The 16,966-nt window shown below is 57.4% G+C and overlaps 2 protein-coding genes across 7 annotated transcripts in view; both read right to left on the bottom strand.

Annotated features, from left to right (window-relative positions):
* The window catches only part of LOC113220525 (probable palmitoyltransferase ZDHHC11), a 30,527-nt gene extending 26,449 nt beyond the window's left edge, over positions 1-4,078 (bottom strand). The window contains exon 1 of the mRNA XM_026449854.2: positions 3,732-4,078. Within this exon, the coding sequence (XP_026305639.2) occupies positions 3,732-3,869 (138 nt within the window). The 5' untranslated portion in view covers positions 3,870-4,078. The remainder of the gene's footprint in view (positions 1-3,731) is intronic.
* A 104-nt stretch (positions 4,079-4,182) lies between these two features.
* On the bottom strand, positions 4,183-13,430 carry LOC111529291 (tubulin polymerization-promoting protein-like). Of its 6 annotated transcripts, none has more exons than XM_031935415.1 (4): positions 13,114-13,430; positions 12,840-12,939; positions 8,547-8,714; positions 4,183-7,687 (listed from the first exon to the last, which is right to left on the bottom strand). In XM_031935415.1, exon 4 carries the CDS (start codon positions 5,381-5,383, stop codon positions 4,259-4,261), a length of 1,125 nt encoding a protein of 374 aa, XP_031791275.1. In that variant the 5' UTR covers positions 5,384-7,687; positions 8,547-8,714; positions 12,840-12,939; positions 13,114-13,430; the 3' UTR covers positions 4,183-4,258. The 6 variants fall into 6 exon arrangements, with proteins under 6 accessions (XP_031791275.1, XP_031791274.1, XP_026305633.1 ...); XM_026449849.1 differs by having other exon boundaries at positions 6,860-7,687; XM_031935414.1 differs by lacking the exon at positions 12,840-12,939.
* Between the last annotated feature and the right edge of the window lie 3,536 nt (positions 13,431-16,966).

Here is a 16,966-nt window from a genome sequence, read left to right on the forward strand (position 1 = left end):
CACACAACACACAACACAGACCACACACACCACACACCACATGCACAACACACCACATACCATAAAACACAGCACACACATCATACAACACAACACAGACCACGCACAACACAAACCACACAACACAGAAACCACACAACACATAACACCACACAAGACACAACAAACACCACACATCACACAGCTCATACACCACACACACCACACACCACAAAACACACACCACAGAGACCACACAATTCACAACACACACACCACACAACACACAAAACAGACCACACACCACACAACAAACTCCACAAGCCACACACCACACACACACCACACAAACCACACGCACACACCTCACGCCACACTGCACACACATATGTAAAACAAGCAAAACACATACACCACACAAACCACACACTGCACGTGCACCACATGACACGTACCAGACACCAACCACAAATGCATCACACTCCACACACCACACATTCACACACCACACACTACACATGAACCACACACAACACAGGGACCACACGATACACACAACACACAGCACACACACAGAACACACCGCATACACACCACACACCACACACCACACAAACCACACACCACACCACATACCGCACACATACCACACGCCCCACAAAATAACACACACCACACAAACCACACACACCACATACTGCATACATACCACACCCCCCACAAAATACCACACACAACACACAATGCTCACATTCTCACACACACCACACAATGTACACACACTCCCACACACCACACAATGCTCATATTCCCACACACACCAAATGCACACACTTGCACACGCCACACAATGCACACACACTCCCACACACACCACACAATGCACACACACTCCTACATGCACCACACAATGCACACACACTCCCACACACCACACAATGCACACATACTCCCCCACACACCACATAATGCACACACACTCCCACACACACCACACAACGCACACATACTCCCACACACACACAACGCACACACACACACACCACACAACGCACACACACACTCCTGCACACAATTCAAGCGAAAGGAGCATCTGTGAGTCATGCCACTGAAGACTTGTGATGTTGGGTTCAGGAAGTGAGCACGACTGAGGATGGATGGGCCCCCCGTGTTATGACAACTGGACTGAAGCCCGGGGAACTGGCTGCCATACACCGGGGCTGGCAGTGCAATCCCGTGTGGCGGACCCCAGGCGCCTCCTGTCTGCCCCCATCTGTGCATGTGGACACGGCCCCCTTCTCAGACTGGGCCTCCATCCTTCTCTGCACCGCCACACGAGAACCAGCCCCTGACACGCACCCCAGAGACCACAGGTGCCCATCCCACCCTATCAGGTCTTTAAGATGCCATGGCCTCCTGAGGCTTTCCTGCTCCCATCTGTGTCTATGTCACCAGGCCCCGAGAGCCTGTCCCGGCCCTGTCCCTACGTTTATGACTCTGTGGTCCCCCAAGTCTGTCCTGCTCCCCGTTCTGTCTTGATGACACCAGGCCCCGAGAGTGTGTCCTGGCCCTGTCCCTACATTTATGACACCACGGTCCCCCGAGTTTGTCCTGGTCCTGTCCCTGTCTTTAAGACACCAGGCCCCTAGAGTCTGTCCTGGTCCCGTCCTGTCTTTATGACACCATGGTCCCCTGAGTCTGTCCTCTTCGTCCCTGTCCCTGCCTTTATGACACTGTGGTCCCTGAGTCGGCCCTCACCCTGTCCCTGCCCTTACGACAGTCTGGGCCCCCTGAGCATGTCCTCACTCTCCTCCAGACCCCCAAACGTGTCCTCGTCCCACTCTGGGCCTACTCAGCCACGCTTTTTCCACGGGGACCCTCTGGAAGCCACTCCACCCTGGTGAAACCTTCCATTCCTGTACTCCACACAGTGGAAACGGCCTTTTCTGAGGCCCCTCAGGAGACAAATCCTCATTGCCTGAGTCCCTGACAGTCTTGCTGTGTCACCTTTACTGCTTGACTCCTTCAGGATGCAGGGATTGCATCTGCCTTTTGGGAACATGGGAAAGTAAGCCCCCACTTTCCTTACCGCCAGAATCCACAGTTCCTTCTCACGCCAATCACATCACAGGTCTAGGTTGAAGAGCAAGAGAAAAACAGCGTCGCTCTCGCTCACTCCAGACCAAAGTGCGAAGTGGGTGGGCTGCCCTGGTCGACACGGTAGCCACGGAACCCAGGGCGCCTCATAAAGCCATGGCAGTTGGGAGGATGAGGGGACAAAGGGGCATGGGGGGGGGGGGAAGCGTGAATTGGACTCGGGTGTTGGTGAAATAATGCATGCAGTGGTCTATTTCCAAGACAAGGTGCCTTGAACTGGTTTAGGTCAGCAAACTACAGAAAAACAGGATGTACTAGGCCCCTGCTTGGATTGCCGATGCCTGCTTGTCGGCCTCTCCTTCCCCACCTTCCTACCTGCTTAGCTGCCCTCACCTGAACCAAAGAAGTTTAGTCTAAGATCCAAGTTTACTAACCTGCAAAAGAGCTCGCTTTGTCTGTTATCAGTCTGCCCAGCTACTCAGCTCATAAGTCAAATACCTGAAAGCCCCTGAGCTGACTAGGATTGCAATGCATTGTGGTCCGCAACAAAATGCAGCAAGACAACCCTGAAAAAAAAAAACAAAAACACCTAAAACCCCTACCCAACAACCAATAGGCGACGTCCAGGAAGAGGCGACCCCAGAGTACTCAGCCTAGGAGGAACCCGGGGAGGGACCTCCGCAGCTGGTTCTGAGCAAAGATGTCAGCCACCGTGGCTCTGACTGAATTCGGTGCGTTTCTTCTTAGGCTCACAAGTGGAGGGAATTCTCTAGCGAGTTGTTTCATTGGCCGTCCTGCGAGTTCAGGAATTCGGTCACTGGCTTAACTCAGGGCACAGTTTCACCATGACCCACGCCAAGGAAGGGTTTCTCCTGAGAAGGCCCAGCCAGCGTGTTGAAGGGCATCCTCCCTCCTGTCCCTGCAGCCCTCCTCCCTCAGCACTCAAGGCATCTCCATTCCTGTCAGCTGGGGTCTCCAAGGACTCCTATCTGAATGCCTCCCATGCGGGTCAGCTGCTGACGCTGCCTTTGGGGGTGACGATGGGAAGGTGGACACGGATGCACCCCTTTCTGTTAGCAGGAGCCCCTCCAGGACCCCCACCGTGAGGAAGTCGCCCACAGTCAGGGGCCCTCTTGCCGGCTGAAGCCTGCTGGGTCTCTCTCTGGTGCCCGGAACCTGCAGTGGCCAGAGGTCTGCTGCCCACGGACACCCTGTCTGTCAGGGGCACACACGAGGTACGCAAGTAAGAGGAACAGCTGGGCCGGGGCAGTGCCCAGGACGACACAGGGGGAAGGGGCAGGAACCTGACATAGTTCTCCAGCACTCGGGGGCCTCTGCAGGGCAGCCTGCTATGGCCAGAGAGGCTGAGACGGTGTTGCTGGACCACTAAGGGTGACAGCAGCTCCCCCAGGACAAACGCCCCATCTTGTAGCCTGGAGTGGCGGCGAGGGCCTCTTCCAGAGGTTTTCTTGCCCAACTCAGGACAACTGGCTTTTATTCACCAAAGTCTGCGGTTAATGTCCCCTGACACTTGCAGGTATTGTGGCCCCAATGCCGTCTAAAGATTCAGGCAAACACCCTCAAACACACCTGCACACCCTCCCCCCACCACCTGCACACCCACTTAGTCCCCATGTGCTGCTGTAACAAAATACCTGAGACGGAGTAATTTTAAAGAACAGAAACTTATTTCTCCCTGTTCTGGATGCTGGAAGTTCAAGATTCAGGAGCCAGCAGGTCTGGTGTCTGGTGAGGGGGCGCTCAACTTCCAAAGTGGTACGTTTCTGCTGCATCCTGCGGAGGGGACAGACACTGTATCCTCATGTGCAGGCGCTGGGAGGGTGAGAGGTCTCTGCTGATTGAGGCCTGGTCTGCAAGGCCCTTCATCCCCTCCACGGCCTAACTACTCCTAACACCATCGCACTGACCACTGGGTTACCACACGTAAATTTTGGTAGAGACAAAACCCACAGCACACCCACACCCCCTAATCCCCCATACCACATACACCACACACTCGCACACCCACACACCCCACACCCCATACGCACCCACACACCCCATACCTGTACCTCATACACACCCATACACCCCACACCCGCACCCCATATGGACCTGCACACACCCCATAGCTGCACCCCATACACACCTGCACACCTCCACACCTGCACCCCGTACGTACTCACACACCCCCATACCTGCAGCCCATGCACAAGTGCACTCCCTGCCCACAGACTGAGATCTTGGAGGAGACCCCTTTGCCCCTCCTCTGCCTCCTGATTGAGAACAGGAGACTGTGAGCTCGGGGAGGGGTCAGGCAACCAAAAGTTGACAAGCGCCCAAGATTAACAGCTGGTGGGGAAGGCTCAGCCACACTCAGAGGACCTAGGGTAGTTCTGGGTGATGGGGCATCTGCCTCAGTATCCCCATCTGCAGCAAAGCCCTGAGGGCACCACGGAGTGAGCAGATCATGGATTCTGCAGTCCCTAGAGCAGCCAAAGGGTGGCAGGGGCTGGACAGAGGTTGGAAGTGTGGCAAGCCAAGCCCAGAGGATGCCAGCCACCTTACACACAGCAGGTCCCACCACCCTCCTGCTTCCTGGCTCAGACAAGCACGGGCTTGCAGGGCCCTGGCTGGGGATGAACAGCTGCTGGCCCTCATGCCCCACAGTCTGCAAGCGGCCCCTGTCACTGCCGGCCTCTGTTCCCAGCCGCCTCCCCCTCCCCTGCCCAGGTTCTGCCCACATCAGCTGGGGAGCAGAGTGTGGGGGGCAGGGGGCAGTGGCTGTCCCCGCCTGCACTGGGAGAGCTGGAGCTGCACCCTGAGCCGCTCCCCAAGCTGACACACAGCCATGTCTGTGGGGCCTCCCTGGAGAGCTCTTGTGTCCTGTCAGACACAGACGTGGCAGCCTGTTCCCCTCTGCCCTCCTCTGGCCTCCGCGTGAGATGGCTGGCACAGCAGCAGTCACTGTGTGACCACAAGGGAAGGGTCCAGGGACCAGAGACACGCTGAGCTCAGGGAAGGCCCCGGCTCCTACTCCCTTCACCATGGCTGCTCCGTGCCTTGGCATGCAGGCTTGGGGACACCCAAAGGTGATGTAGCCACAAAAGAGGGTAGAGAGTCCCACAGGCTGCCAGCAAGAGCAGAGACTGCCGGAATCCCGGGAGGCCACACACGACTTCCCTGGAGAGCTCCGCCCACCACCAGGGCCTCTAAGTCCTGCAGGATCAGCTGGCCTGGGTGGCCCCATATCTGTGCAGCCCAAGGGGCAGCGGGAGGAGCCCTGGCCCCTCCACCCCATTGCCATCTCCTGACCTGAAGGGAGCCTCTTGGCCTGTAGGCCACCCGTAGGCCTCTTTAAGACGTCCCCTCACTGCACACTAAGACTGAAGCCACGTGGTGGCTGCTGCCCAGTGGCCCCCTCTGCTGGGACCCCGTGGACCAACAATGCCGCCCACAGGGACAGCCAGTTTCGGGGGCTCAGGGAGTGAGGGGTGCAGGAACAAGGGCCACCAGGAAGCGGGTCAGGGTGGCTGCCTCCCGCAGCTCAGCACTGCCTGTGGGCTGCACCTGACCTCCACCCAGAAACTGCTTCAGAGAGCGATAAGAGCCTGGAGGGACGGCCGCCCATGCCTCCCCACCACGAGGGCACAGCTGTGTCATCTCGATAAAGGCTACTTTGCGCTGCTCTAACACAACGCCTGAGACTGGCTCACCTGAAAGACAGGAGGCTTATTTGGCTCATGGTCCTGGGGCTGGAAAGTTGAAGACAGGCCCCAGCATGTGACGAGGGCTCCTCTACTTACAGTGGATATGGAGGGAGGTGTTCAGAGCTCAGATGGTGGGAGGAAGCCTGACTCCACAGCAACCTGCTTTCAGGAGCCACGCTGTTCCTGAGAGCCCAAGCTCCCCAAGGCCGTACCCTGGGGACCCAGCTGTGGGAAGTGTCTTGTCAAGGGAATCCTGGCCTCTGGAGCCCCAGTGGAAGCGGGTGCAGTACACAGCCCCACTGAGCTTGGGACTCCAGATGCTGCCTTTCCCAGCCTCCCTGCAGCTAGGGCGGCCTCCCAGAGTCGGGGGTGGGGAGCAGAGCCTGCAGGCAGCCACTGGAACAGGCGCACATGGCAGTATCCAGGGCCAGGACGGCAGGTGCAGCTCTGCGGACACCTGTGGAGTCTGCTTCCCAGCCAGCACGGAGGGTGCAGCCCAGGCTCTGACGCTCGTCTGAGCCCTGTTCACAAACTCTTCCTGTGAGTCAGAGGCTGTGGCTTCCTCATGCTCTGTCCAGAGGACATGGTTTTGCTCCTGCTTCCTCCAGGGCCCAGAAGGGACCTGAGAATGCTCACCCACGCCACGCAGAGCCCCGGCCACCCTGCTCACCCGGGGTCAACGGCCTGCGAGGGTCAGCCCTGTGGTCCCGTGGTGTGAGGGCCCAGGCACTGCATACTGCCCCCGGGGCCTCTTCAGAGTCACAAATGCCTCTGCCTGCAGGACGACTGAGCTCCCATCTGTGCCCGGCCTCTGGAAGGTGTGGCTTCTTCACTTTCAAGTTTCCATGGTCACAGAGCGGGGCACCCTGCAGGAGGTGCTGCTGGGCGCACAGGCGCACCCGACATCACTGTGGGCACGACAGCTGGGCCAGAGAACCACCACCAGCTGGCGGGCCACAGCACCCTTGTGTGCGGGGAGCAGTCGGGTGTGCTTTGGCGCTGTGTCCTGTGATTGGGAGCTGTGTTTATGGCATTTTGCAAATGCTAATATGAACGGGCACCCAGTAAACACATCCAGTTAGAAAATGTTTTATGGACACGGAACGCTCCACTGTAACGGGCAGGCAGAAGCACTCCTTTCTCAGGCTCATCAAATGAACAGAAAACGGGGGACCTCTCCTCACCCCAGCCTGGCCCTGCGCTCCCCACTGGCCCCTGCGAGGCCCCTACCATGGCCCGCCTGGGAAATACAAACTACGAGAGGAACACGCAGGACTGACACAGAAGGAGGCCAGACACACCCACGCCTGTGCCTCCCAAGAGCGACCCCAGGACAGTGGGGCAGACAGATAGAGACAGCAGAAACAAGGGCTGGAGCCACACGTGATATTCGGACACAGATTGTACGCAGTTCTACGGCCCGGACATACGCCCTTCATGCATGACTCCACTCCCCTGGGTTCACCGGGCTGTGTACAGAGACTCTCTCGCTGACACGATGGCCACACGGCCTCTGTGTATGACTCCACTCCCCTGGGCTCACCGGGCTGTGCACAGAGACCCTGTCGCTGACACGATGGCCACACGACCTCTGTGTATGACTCCACTCCCCTGGGCTCACCGGGCTGTGCACAGAGATTCTCTCGCTGACACGATACCACAGACAATTCATTACCTCCCTGGGGTTGCTTCCCACATGCCAAAGGGGGAAGACCAAAGTCCTTGTCTGATGACAAAAACTCTACACATGCAAAATAAAACTAAACAAAATGAAACAAAAGAGCCGAAGGTGGTCTAGAGTTAGGTCTTGGTGGAGGCCGCAGGCTCTGGAGACTGAAGAAACTCATAGGGGTCGTGGGTGACATCTGGCTGCTCCCCGACACTCAGGCGAGAAGGGCTTCCTGCAATTTTCAGAACACAGGACTTCAACACACAGGACAGACCCGCGGCACACGTGGGGCTCCTGGAGCCCAATGTCTGCTTCATGACCCACCGCCAGGGCTCAGGGACTCCCAGGACACGGGGCACCTCTCACTCCCTGCCAGGGAGGGCTGTGTGTGGAGACCCTGGAGCGAGGGGTCGGCCCTGACCCGGCACACAGCACGGATGCTGCTCCTGAAGGAGAGAAAGCTCCTCGGCCAGGAGTCCCTCAGACACAGCCCAGACCCCAGGGCAGTTCCTCAAAGTCACACTGGGATATCAGGGGCCTCAGACTTTGACCCACAGCCCTCCAGAGCTTGCTCCATGCACTGTTTAGTTAACACCCTGACCGTAAGGTTAATGGGATGGAAATACTGGTCTTTTTCCAGATGGCTGTAGCTAAACCTCTGCAGCTGAAAAACTGTCAAGATTCACTCTGTCGATGGAGTGATTCAGTGTTTACACGTGAGAACAACCCCCCACCACCCCACCACCAAAACCCCTACAGGACACACAGCCAAGGAAGCCATGCTCTGTCTCCAGCAGAAACACTGGAACCAGGGTCCACAGAGGGCACAGGGGTGGACACAACTGGGGACGGAATCTGGCAGAAAGCCTGTAATCCAGCGTGCAGCCAGGCCAGCATCCCAGCTCCTGCTCCGGCTCTGTACCCTGAGGCCGGGACCTGAGGAGTCTATGGAAACCGACCTCCACAACAGCACAGCTGCCTCTGCAGCCTCCAGCCTTTCCACAACGAAAATGCTGCCCACTACCTTGTCTAGACGTCACATTGACCGTGCTGGGGTCTCTGGGGATGCGGCGTGGGTGGGAGCGTCTCACCCAGGTGGTGCTGGTCCCTCTCGGAGGCGTTGGACAGGGAGCTGAGGTTGGACGACGGCCGAGAGCCGCCACGCTCTGCCTGTGCTTCGTGCAGGTCCTGCAGGAGCTTGGCTGTCTCATCCAAGTTCAAGTGGCTGTCGTCGGGGTCCAGCTCCTTCTTCACCTTCCCTGTGTAAACAGGACAAGACCCAACGTCGGCTAAGCTCAGCCGGCCCATCCACCCTAAGGGCAGGAGTGCACTGCCCGTCCAGATCTGACCTCTCCGCTCAGGACAATAATTGCTCTGAAAGCCGAGTGGACGAGCTCACGGCACACAGGTGGACAGGCCTGGAGGACAGACATTACCCTTAGCAGTGAGCGAAGGGAAGGCAGACACCCAGGGTCCTTTGCTCCAGCAAAGCATCAGACAAGACCCAGCACCGCACAGACACTGTGGAGGGATGTGGCCACAACCCAGGACGGGCCTGGCGTGGGCTCCTGTCCTCGACACACAAAGGCCAGACAGCTGGGTGGAGGGTGTGAGAGGCCTGCAGACCCTGGTACCCGCCCAGCTCACTGTGGAGAAGGTTCCAGGCCACAGCCATCAGGGACCCAGAACGTCCAACTGACAGGTGGAAAGGACGAGCTCCCAGCCCACGCCTGGACCGTGCACCAGACATGCCAAGAGCCTGCACACAGGTCTGTGGTCACCTGAGCCCCACCAGCCAGGGCCTCCAGGCAAGCCCTGGGAAAGGTGCAGCCAGACAGGGAACCAGCTTCACCCTCCCCCAGGGTGGCTCTGGGTTTACCCTGACAATGTCTGGGGAAGGTCTCACAGAGTCTAAGCCACTTCTCAAACTCAAAACAAAGGCTGCCCGGCCTCAAAGGTGTGTAAGCAGACCCATCACCCGACGGCGTCAACTACAAACTCCACCTGGTATCCAATAAACGATTCCCACGCACACAAAGGGGCAGGAAAACACAGCCCCAAACCAGGGGAGACTCAAAGCTGAGATCAGGGAATCAGCAGACAAAGTGTAAGAACGGTGACTACAGACATGCTCTGTAGAACCGGGTAATGGAAAGAGGCTAGAACAGTTTGGAGAGCTGAAAGACAGGAAGATGAGGGAAGTCTGGAACTTCCCAGAGACTTGCTGAATGGCTGTGATTCAAATGCTGAGAGTGACATGGACAGTGAAATCCAGGCTGAGGGGGTCTCAGATGGAGATGAGGAACTCAATGGGAAAGGCCACTCTTGCTATGCTTTAGCAGAGACTGACAGCATTGTGCCCCTGCTCTAGAAATCTGTGGAGCTTTGAACTTGAGAGAGATGATTTAGGGCACCTGGTGGAAGAAATTTCTAAGCACTAAAGCATTCAAGAGGTGACCTGGCTGCTTCTAAAAGCCTATGCTCACTTGCATCAACAAAAAAATGACCTGAAACTGGAACTGACATTTAAAAGGGAAGCAGAGTGTCAAAGCTTGGAAAATTTGCAGCCCAGCCATGTGGTAGAAAAGAAAAAATCATTTTCTGGGGAGGAATTCAAGGAGGCTGCAGACATTACATAACTAAAGAGGAGTCAAATGTTAATAGTCAAGACAATGGAGAAAATACCTCAGAGACATTTCAAAGACCTCTGCGCAGTTGCTGCTCAGGCAGGCCTGATGGTCTACGAGGGAAAGGTTTCGTGGCCAGGCCCAGGGCCCCAATACTCTGTGAAGCATTGGGACATGGTGCCATGGTGCTCTGTGTTCCAGCCGTGGCTAAAGGGACCAAGGTACAGCTTGGGTCAATACTTCAAAGGGTTTAAGCCCCAAGCCTTGGCAGCTTCCACCAGGTGTTGGGTCTGTGGGAAGGCAGAAGGCAAGAGCTGAGGTTTGGGAACCTCCACCTAGATTTCAGAGGATGTACGGAAAAGCCACGGTGTCCAGGAAGAAGTCTGCTGCAGGGGCAGGGCCTTCACGGAGAACCTCTGCTAGGGCAGTGCAGGGGGGAAATGTGAGGTTGGAGGCCTCACCCCACACAGAGTCCCCACTGGGGCACTGCCCAGTGCAGCTGTGAGAAAAGGGCGACCGTCCCCCAGACCCCAGAATGGTACATCTGACAGCCTGCACCATGTCATCTGGAAAAGCTGCAAGCACTCAACACCAGTCTGGGAAAGCAGCCACAGGGGCTGTACCCTACAGAGTCACAAGGGCAGGGCTGCCCACGGCTGTGGGAGCCCATCCCTTGCATCAGTGTGGCCTGGATGTGAGACAAGGAATCAAAGAAGATTATTTGGGGGCCTCCAGATGTAATGACTGCCCTGCTGGGTTTCAGATTTGCAGCCTGCAGCCCCTTTGTTTTGGCTGATTTCTCCCTCTTGGGATGGGTCTATTTAACCAATGCCTGTACCCGATCTGTATCTTGGAATTAACTCACTTGGTTTTGATTTTACAGGCTCACAGGCAGAAGGAACTTGCCTTGTGTCAGATAAGACTTTGGACTCTGGACTTCTGAGTTAATGCTGGAATGAGTTAAGACTTTGGGGCTTAACTCATGATTGTGTTAAGGCATGATTGTGTTTTGCAATGTCAGAAGGACAAGAGATTTGAGAAGAGTCAGGGGCAGAATGATATAGTTTGGCTCTGTATTCCCGCCCACATCTCATGTTGAGTTGTAATTCCCAATGTTAGGGGAGGGTCCTGGTGGAAGGATCATGGGGATGGATTTCCCCCTTGCTGTTCTCTGTTCTCACGATAGTGAGTGACTCTCATGAGATCTGGTTGTTTAAAAGCACTTCCCCTTTGCGCTCTCTCCCGCTCTGCCATGTGAAGACACGCATGCCTTCTCCTTCATCTTCCGCCACGATTGTAAGTTTCCTGATGCCTCCCAGCCAGCCTGAGGAACTGTGAGTCAATTAAACCTCTTTCCTCCACCAATGACCAGTCTTAGGTGGTTCTTTACAACAGTGTGAGGACAGACTAACAAACCACAGCACATCAGCACGGAGCTGCTGGAAAGCAGTAATAAAGGTCAAAATCTCAGAAGCGCTGAGAAAAACAGCTGCTGTGCAGAAAGGTGCTGTCACAGCAGCCTGCGCCCAGGGTCCCCTGGAAGGTGAGGCCAGTCACGGCTGGTGTCTGGGGTCCCCCCCGTGCTAGGGATTGTTCACAGCTCCAACGACGGGAACACAGCGGTTTATGCTAAAGCTCACCTTCCCTCTGCGGTCTGGATTTTGGTACCTGCCTGGCAAGGGGGTGCCCTATGACCAGACCCCAGTGACCCTGGGCACCAAGTCTCTGATGAGCTTCCCTGGTGGGCATTTCACACGTGTTCTCACAGCTCACTCCTGGGAATTAAGCACGTCCCATGTGTCTCTGCTGGGAGTGGATCTGGGCCTCACGCTGGATTCCCTTGGACGTCACCCATGCTCTTGTCCCTCTCCTGCCGTTGGCGCCCATCCCCTATAATAAGTCATGGCCATAAGTGCCTGAACGAGCCAGTGGAGACAGGTGGAATGTCCCCATGGGAACCAGTGGGACCCATGGATCCAGGCTCCACAAATGCCGCTGGAGGTCAGAACAGCTGGGAGGCGCTGCACAGGCAGCCTCCCAGGTAAGGGCTCAGTCTCCAGGACTGCCCCACCAGCTGATGCCAACTGAAAGCCACACACAATCCACACAAACCACAACTTCCCAACACGAGCCACACAGACCACAGCAGCTTCCCGACACGCAAGCCATGCAAACCACAACCTCCCAACACATAAGCCACACAGGTCACAGCAACTTCCCAACACATGAGCCACACAGACCACAACCTCCCAACACACAAGCCACACAAACAACCTCCCAACACATGAGCCACGCAGACTACAACTTCCCAACATATGAGCCACACAACCTGCCAACACGCGAACCATGCAGACTACAGCAACTTTCCAACACGTGAGCCACGCAAACCACAACTTACCAACACACAAGCCACACAGACCACAACTTTCTAACACACGAGCCATGCAAACCACAACCTCCAAACACATAAGCCACACAGACCACAGCAATTTTCCAACACACGACCCATGCAGACCACAACCTCCCAACACAAGAGCCACGCAGACCACTGCAACTTCCCAGCAGGCGCAGGCAAACAGAAGCAGACGCTCTGAAACGCCCCCACTTCAGCATTCTTTACATCCCATCCTATGTGCATTTTGAAGACTTAATATGAAAAAAAACCATAAAGTTCAAGTTAACGTTTTCTACAGACTACATGTTGAGATAAAACATTGGATAGAGAGGTGAAATAAAACCTGCCGCGATTAATGTCACCTGCATTGCTCTACTTCTCTTATCAGGGCTAGTAGGAAGCCTGAGACTGCAGACAGCCCGTGCTCTGTTTCCATTGGAGACACTGGGTCTAGAACGTCTCCTGCCAGAAAGGAAAGCGCGGTCAGCTGAGTGGGCTCCACCACCACACAGACCATCTGTGGCAGGAGCCACGGGAACAGGGTCGGTGGCCTATCATGGACCATCTGTCAGATCCAACACCAGCCCACAGACCCTATGAGCCAGGTCCCTCGGCCCATGAGCCCGGCACACTCACTTGATCTTGCTAAAGACAATGTCTATGTCGGTGACCGTCACGTTCCTGCCATCGATCACCTGGCAGTCCTTGCACAGCTTCGACCAGTTCTTGCCGTGCATCTCCCTCCCAGTGGCCCTGGTGCCCCCGTGCACCGTGAAGCGCCAGAAGGCCTCCTCCAGGGCACTGAGCTCGGGGGCCTCGGCTGCCCCCTCACCGGCACCCTCCGACTCCAGCGACAGCCTCTTGGCCGCCTGGTCCTTCGAGGGGTCCCCCGGGGACTTGGGGGTTGTCCTGTTGGCAGCTCTGGTGGGCTTGGCCTTGTCAGCCATGTTGCTGTGGAGGAAAGAGAGGAGAAAGGTGTCACCCGGGCCATGTCCCCACTGACCTGGGTGCAGCCCAGGAGACCCGCCATACCAACGAGCACCAGGACATGGCTGAGACAGGCAGGCCCTCCCGGGTCTGGGCGTGAGGCCCCTCAGACCCTCGGAGCCAGCTGCCCTGGAGGCACGCGTGTCCAGCTGCTGGGCAGAGCGGAGCCAAGCAAGGCCTTGCCCACTGCCGTCATTGGGCCAAGGACTCCCTAAGCTAGATAAAGCCAGCAGCACGCAGAGCCCAGGGTGGGAGCTGAGCTGGGTGCCAGGGGCTCCAGGCCGAGCAGGCTCAGGGTGTGACTGGCAGCATCACAGCCCATCCCGGGTCCTCCCCGCTGCCACACTTTTCCACTGCCCCTCCTGTGGACGCCCGCTCTGCAGCTCTGGGGGCACCTGAGGACCACACCCTCCCCGGGCTCCGTGACCATGACGGGACGCCTTCCTCCGGGAAGATCCACAGCGGTCCTGCGACAGCCGCTCCCACCCCAGTGCAGAGCCTCTGACCGTAGATGGAGCTTTGGGCTGAAGAGGGTGTGGTGTGTGATGGCCCTGGGGGCACCTGAGGATGCTCTGCCCAGGTGCCCTGGGCCTGCCGAGCCCACGGTGCCCCAGCCAGGGGAGGGGACTGTGGGTGTGCAGGGTTGAGGCAGTGGTGGGGGCACCGGCGTTGGGGCACAGGGATGCCCTCTGGACTTTGCAAGGCGCCCACCCCCAGAGCAGGCGGCTGGGCCGTGGGGTTGAGAAGACTGAGGGGTGCCGCCCAGAGAGGGTTCGGGGACGCAGGGCTATACCACAGGGCGGGGCTGCTGAGGCTGCCTCCCCACCACGCATGGTGAGACCCAGTCAGGCCCTGAAGGACTCAGAGTGAGGTGCTGGGCTCCACACGACAGCCGCTTCCCCAAGGGGCTGGGACACCAGGTCGGCCGTCAGCACTGCGCTGAGAGCTGAACGTGGCCTCGGCCCACAGACACAGGAGCCGATGGGAGGGTCCGTGCCGAGGACACAGATACCTGTCCCAACCCTGGGACTCACGGAGCCCTCTCAGATCTGGAGTTCTCAGCACCAGTCATGGCCAAAGTGTGGCTCTGTCATCCTGGGGGTCCTGAGTGTGGCCCCTGCTGACCTTGAGATCCCACAAATTCCCCCAAAACAGCTGGAAAAAAATCCAGGGGCACTCCCTACACTGAGGACCTTAAGGGCATCAGGCCCCTCCCATTCACCCCTTTGCCTGGAAGGCACCGAAAATGCAGATGCCAACCCCGTGGAGGAAGCAGGGGCAGGACCCAGTCGGGGCAGGATCACGTGGGGGCAGGATCCCGGTGGGGACAGGGCCGTGTGGGGGCAGGAGCCCGGTGGGGGCAGGACCACATGGGGGCAGGATCCTGGTGGGAGTGGGGCCACCTGGGGTCAGGATCCTGGGAGTAGAAGGGCCGGGTCAGGTGTCGAGCCAGGAACAGTTTCCCGTTTTATCGCTGACACCATTTCTTTGTCTGAAACAGGAGCTTCTCACAGGCCTGGCCTGTGTTTCCACTGGGCCCCTGCAGCAGGGAACACTGGGCAGGAGGAGCGGCTGCGAAATTCCCTGAAGCAATGGTGGGTTTTGTGAGCACCCAGAACAGTGGTGGGCGTGCGGGTCAGAGGAAAAGAACCTTCTGGGATGCTTCAAACTCAGGGCTGTGTTCTGTGGTCTTATCGCCTGTGGGGACGCGCCTGAACAAAGACCCTTATTCACACACCTCAGTGAGTCACCCGAGAACCTGCACCCCGTGGGACCCGCCTGGGACCAAAGGGATGAGGGAAGCCCCTCGGCGCCGCCTTCAGGGCTCACGCAGGATGTCCCGCCCATCAGCGCGTGCTTTGCACGAGTTTTTAATGAGCTTGGAGGTTGGCCTTGGAAGGCTGAGCGGGACATAAAGCGTCCTGCCCTCGTGAGGCCTTCAGCTGTGACAGGTGATAAATAAACAAGTAATGAAACATCAGGCAGCAAGGAGTGAAGAGGAGAAACTGAGGCAGGTCAGAGGGAGGCCAGCAGGCAATTTCAGACCCGGCAGAAGAGGACACGTGTGAGCAGAGATCCAAGCAGGCGGGAGTCACGGTGTGTGAGAACAGTCCAGTGCACGGCTCCTGCGCCTAGGTACCCCTGCGCCCCTGCTGGGCAGGCACCACCTTTGCTGGGCTCAGCCCCTCTCAGCACAGCAACAGCATGAGATGGCACGAACCAGAGCGCTGTGGGGGCCGCGGGGGAGACGGCAGAAAGGAATAGGGGTCAGGCCATCGCCAGATCTACTGAAGACAGACACTGGCTTCAAACGTTCTGAGGAAAAATGCTTCCGGCCGGGACTTGGATACCCTCGTCCACTGTCCCCACTCAGGCTGAGGGGAGGGAGGCCACCTGCAGTGGGTGTGAGCTCAGAGACGTGGCCACACCCCCTGCGGAGGTGCTTGGTGACTGGGCTTCCCGGGAAGACGAGGGTGACAGCCATCAACAGCCGAGAAGAAGGAGTAGATGCAGGAACCCACGGCCGTCACGGGAGTGAGGCCACGGGCGCTTGGGAGGGCCGAGGACCAGGCCCAGGCGGTTCTGGAGGGAAAAGCGGAACCCATCCCAACTCAGCCCCAGACTTTCTGCACCAAGGGGTGGAGCGGTGCCGACCTCAGACGCCGGCTGCCAGAAATGCCTCCAGAGCCAGCTCTGCGTGGGGTGCAGGCTCAGGGATCTCACACGGGGACTCGCCTCAGAGCCCATCGGAGCTTCGCTGTTCTAGGTTCTTGTAGTTTTGTTTTACCTCAAACAGGCATTAGCTTAACAAAATATTTTTTTAAAAGGTTTTTGCCGGGCGCGGTGGCTCAAGCCTGTAATCCCAGCACTTTGGGAGGCCGAGACGGGCGGATCACGAGGTCAGGAGATCGAGACCATCCTGGCTAACACGGTGAAACCCCGTCTCTACTAAAAAATACAAAAAAACTAGCCGGGCAAGGTGGCGGGCGCCTGTAGTCCCAGCTACTCCGGAGGCTGAGGCAGGAGAATGGCGTGAACCCAGGAGGCGGAGCTTGCAGTGAGCTGAGATCCGGCCACTGCACTCCAGCCCAGGCGACAGAGCGAGACTCCGTCTCAAAAAAATAAATAAATAAATAATAAAAGGTTTTTAAACTAAAATAGACAGAATGAATTAGGTGTGACGTGCTGCTGTCAAAAACAGCCAGGCTGCTGCTGGGTCTTGGAGGAGAAGGACACGGCTGCAAACCCCCAGCAGGAGCAGAGGAGACGGGAGTCGCACTGTCTGGATCGCTTCATTAGACCCATGTGCTGTTTCCACAATGACGGTAATAGAATACATTTAATTTTAAGAGAACGTGGAGGTGTCAGAGGGACAATGAGCCTGGGCAGGCACCTCTCCCTTGGCGCTCACCACCAAGCGTAGTATGCGGCTGTGCCAGCTGCTTCTCCTTAGACGGGTGGAGGCCAGGCGTCCTCCACTTTCCCAGTTTCTGGACGCAGC

Source organism: Piliocolobus tephrosceles, chromosome 4, assembly GCF_002776525.5.
Source record: "Piliocolobus tephrosceles isolate RC106 chromosome 4, ASM277652v3, whole genome shotgun sequence".
In the NCBI taxonomy this organism is placed as follows: Eukaryota; Metazoa; Chordata; class Mammalia; order Primates; family Cercopithecidae; genus Piliocolobus; species Piliocolobus tephrosceles.

Bases quoted from the DNA above. Each gene is read 5' to 3' on its own strand.
- LOC111529291 (XM_031935414.1), bottom strand. From the start codon at position 5,383: ATGGCAATGGGGTGGAGGGGCCAGGGCTCCTCCCGCTGCCCCTTGGGC.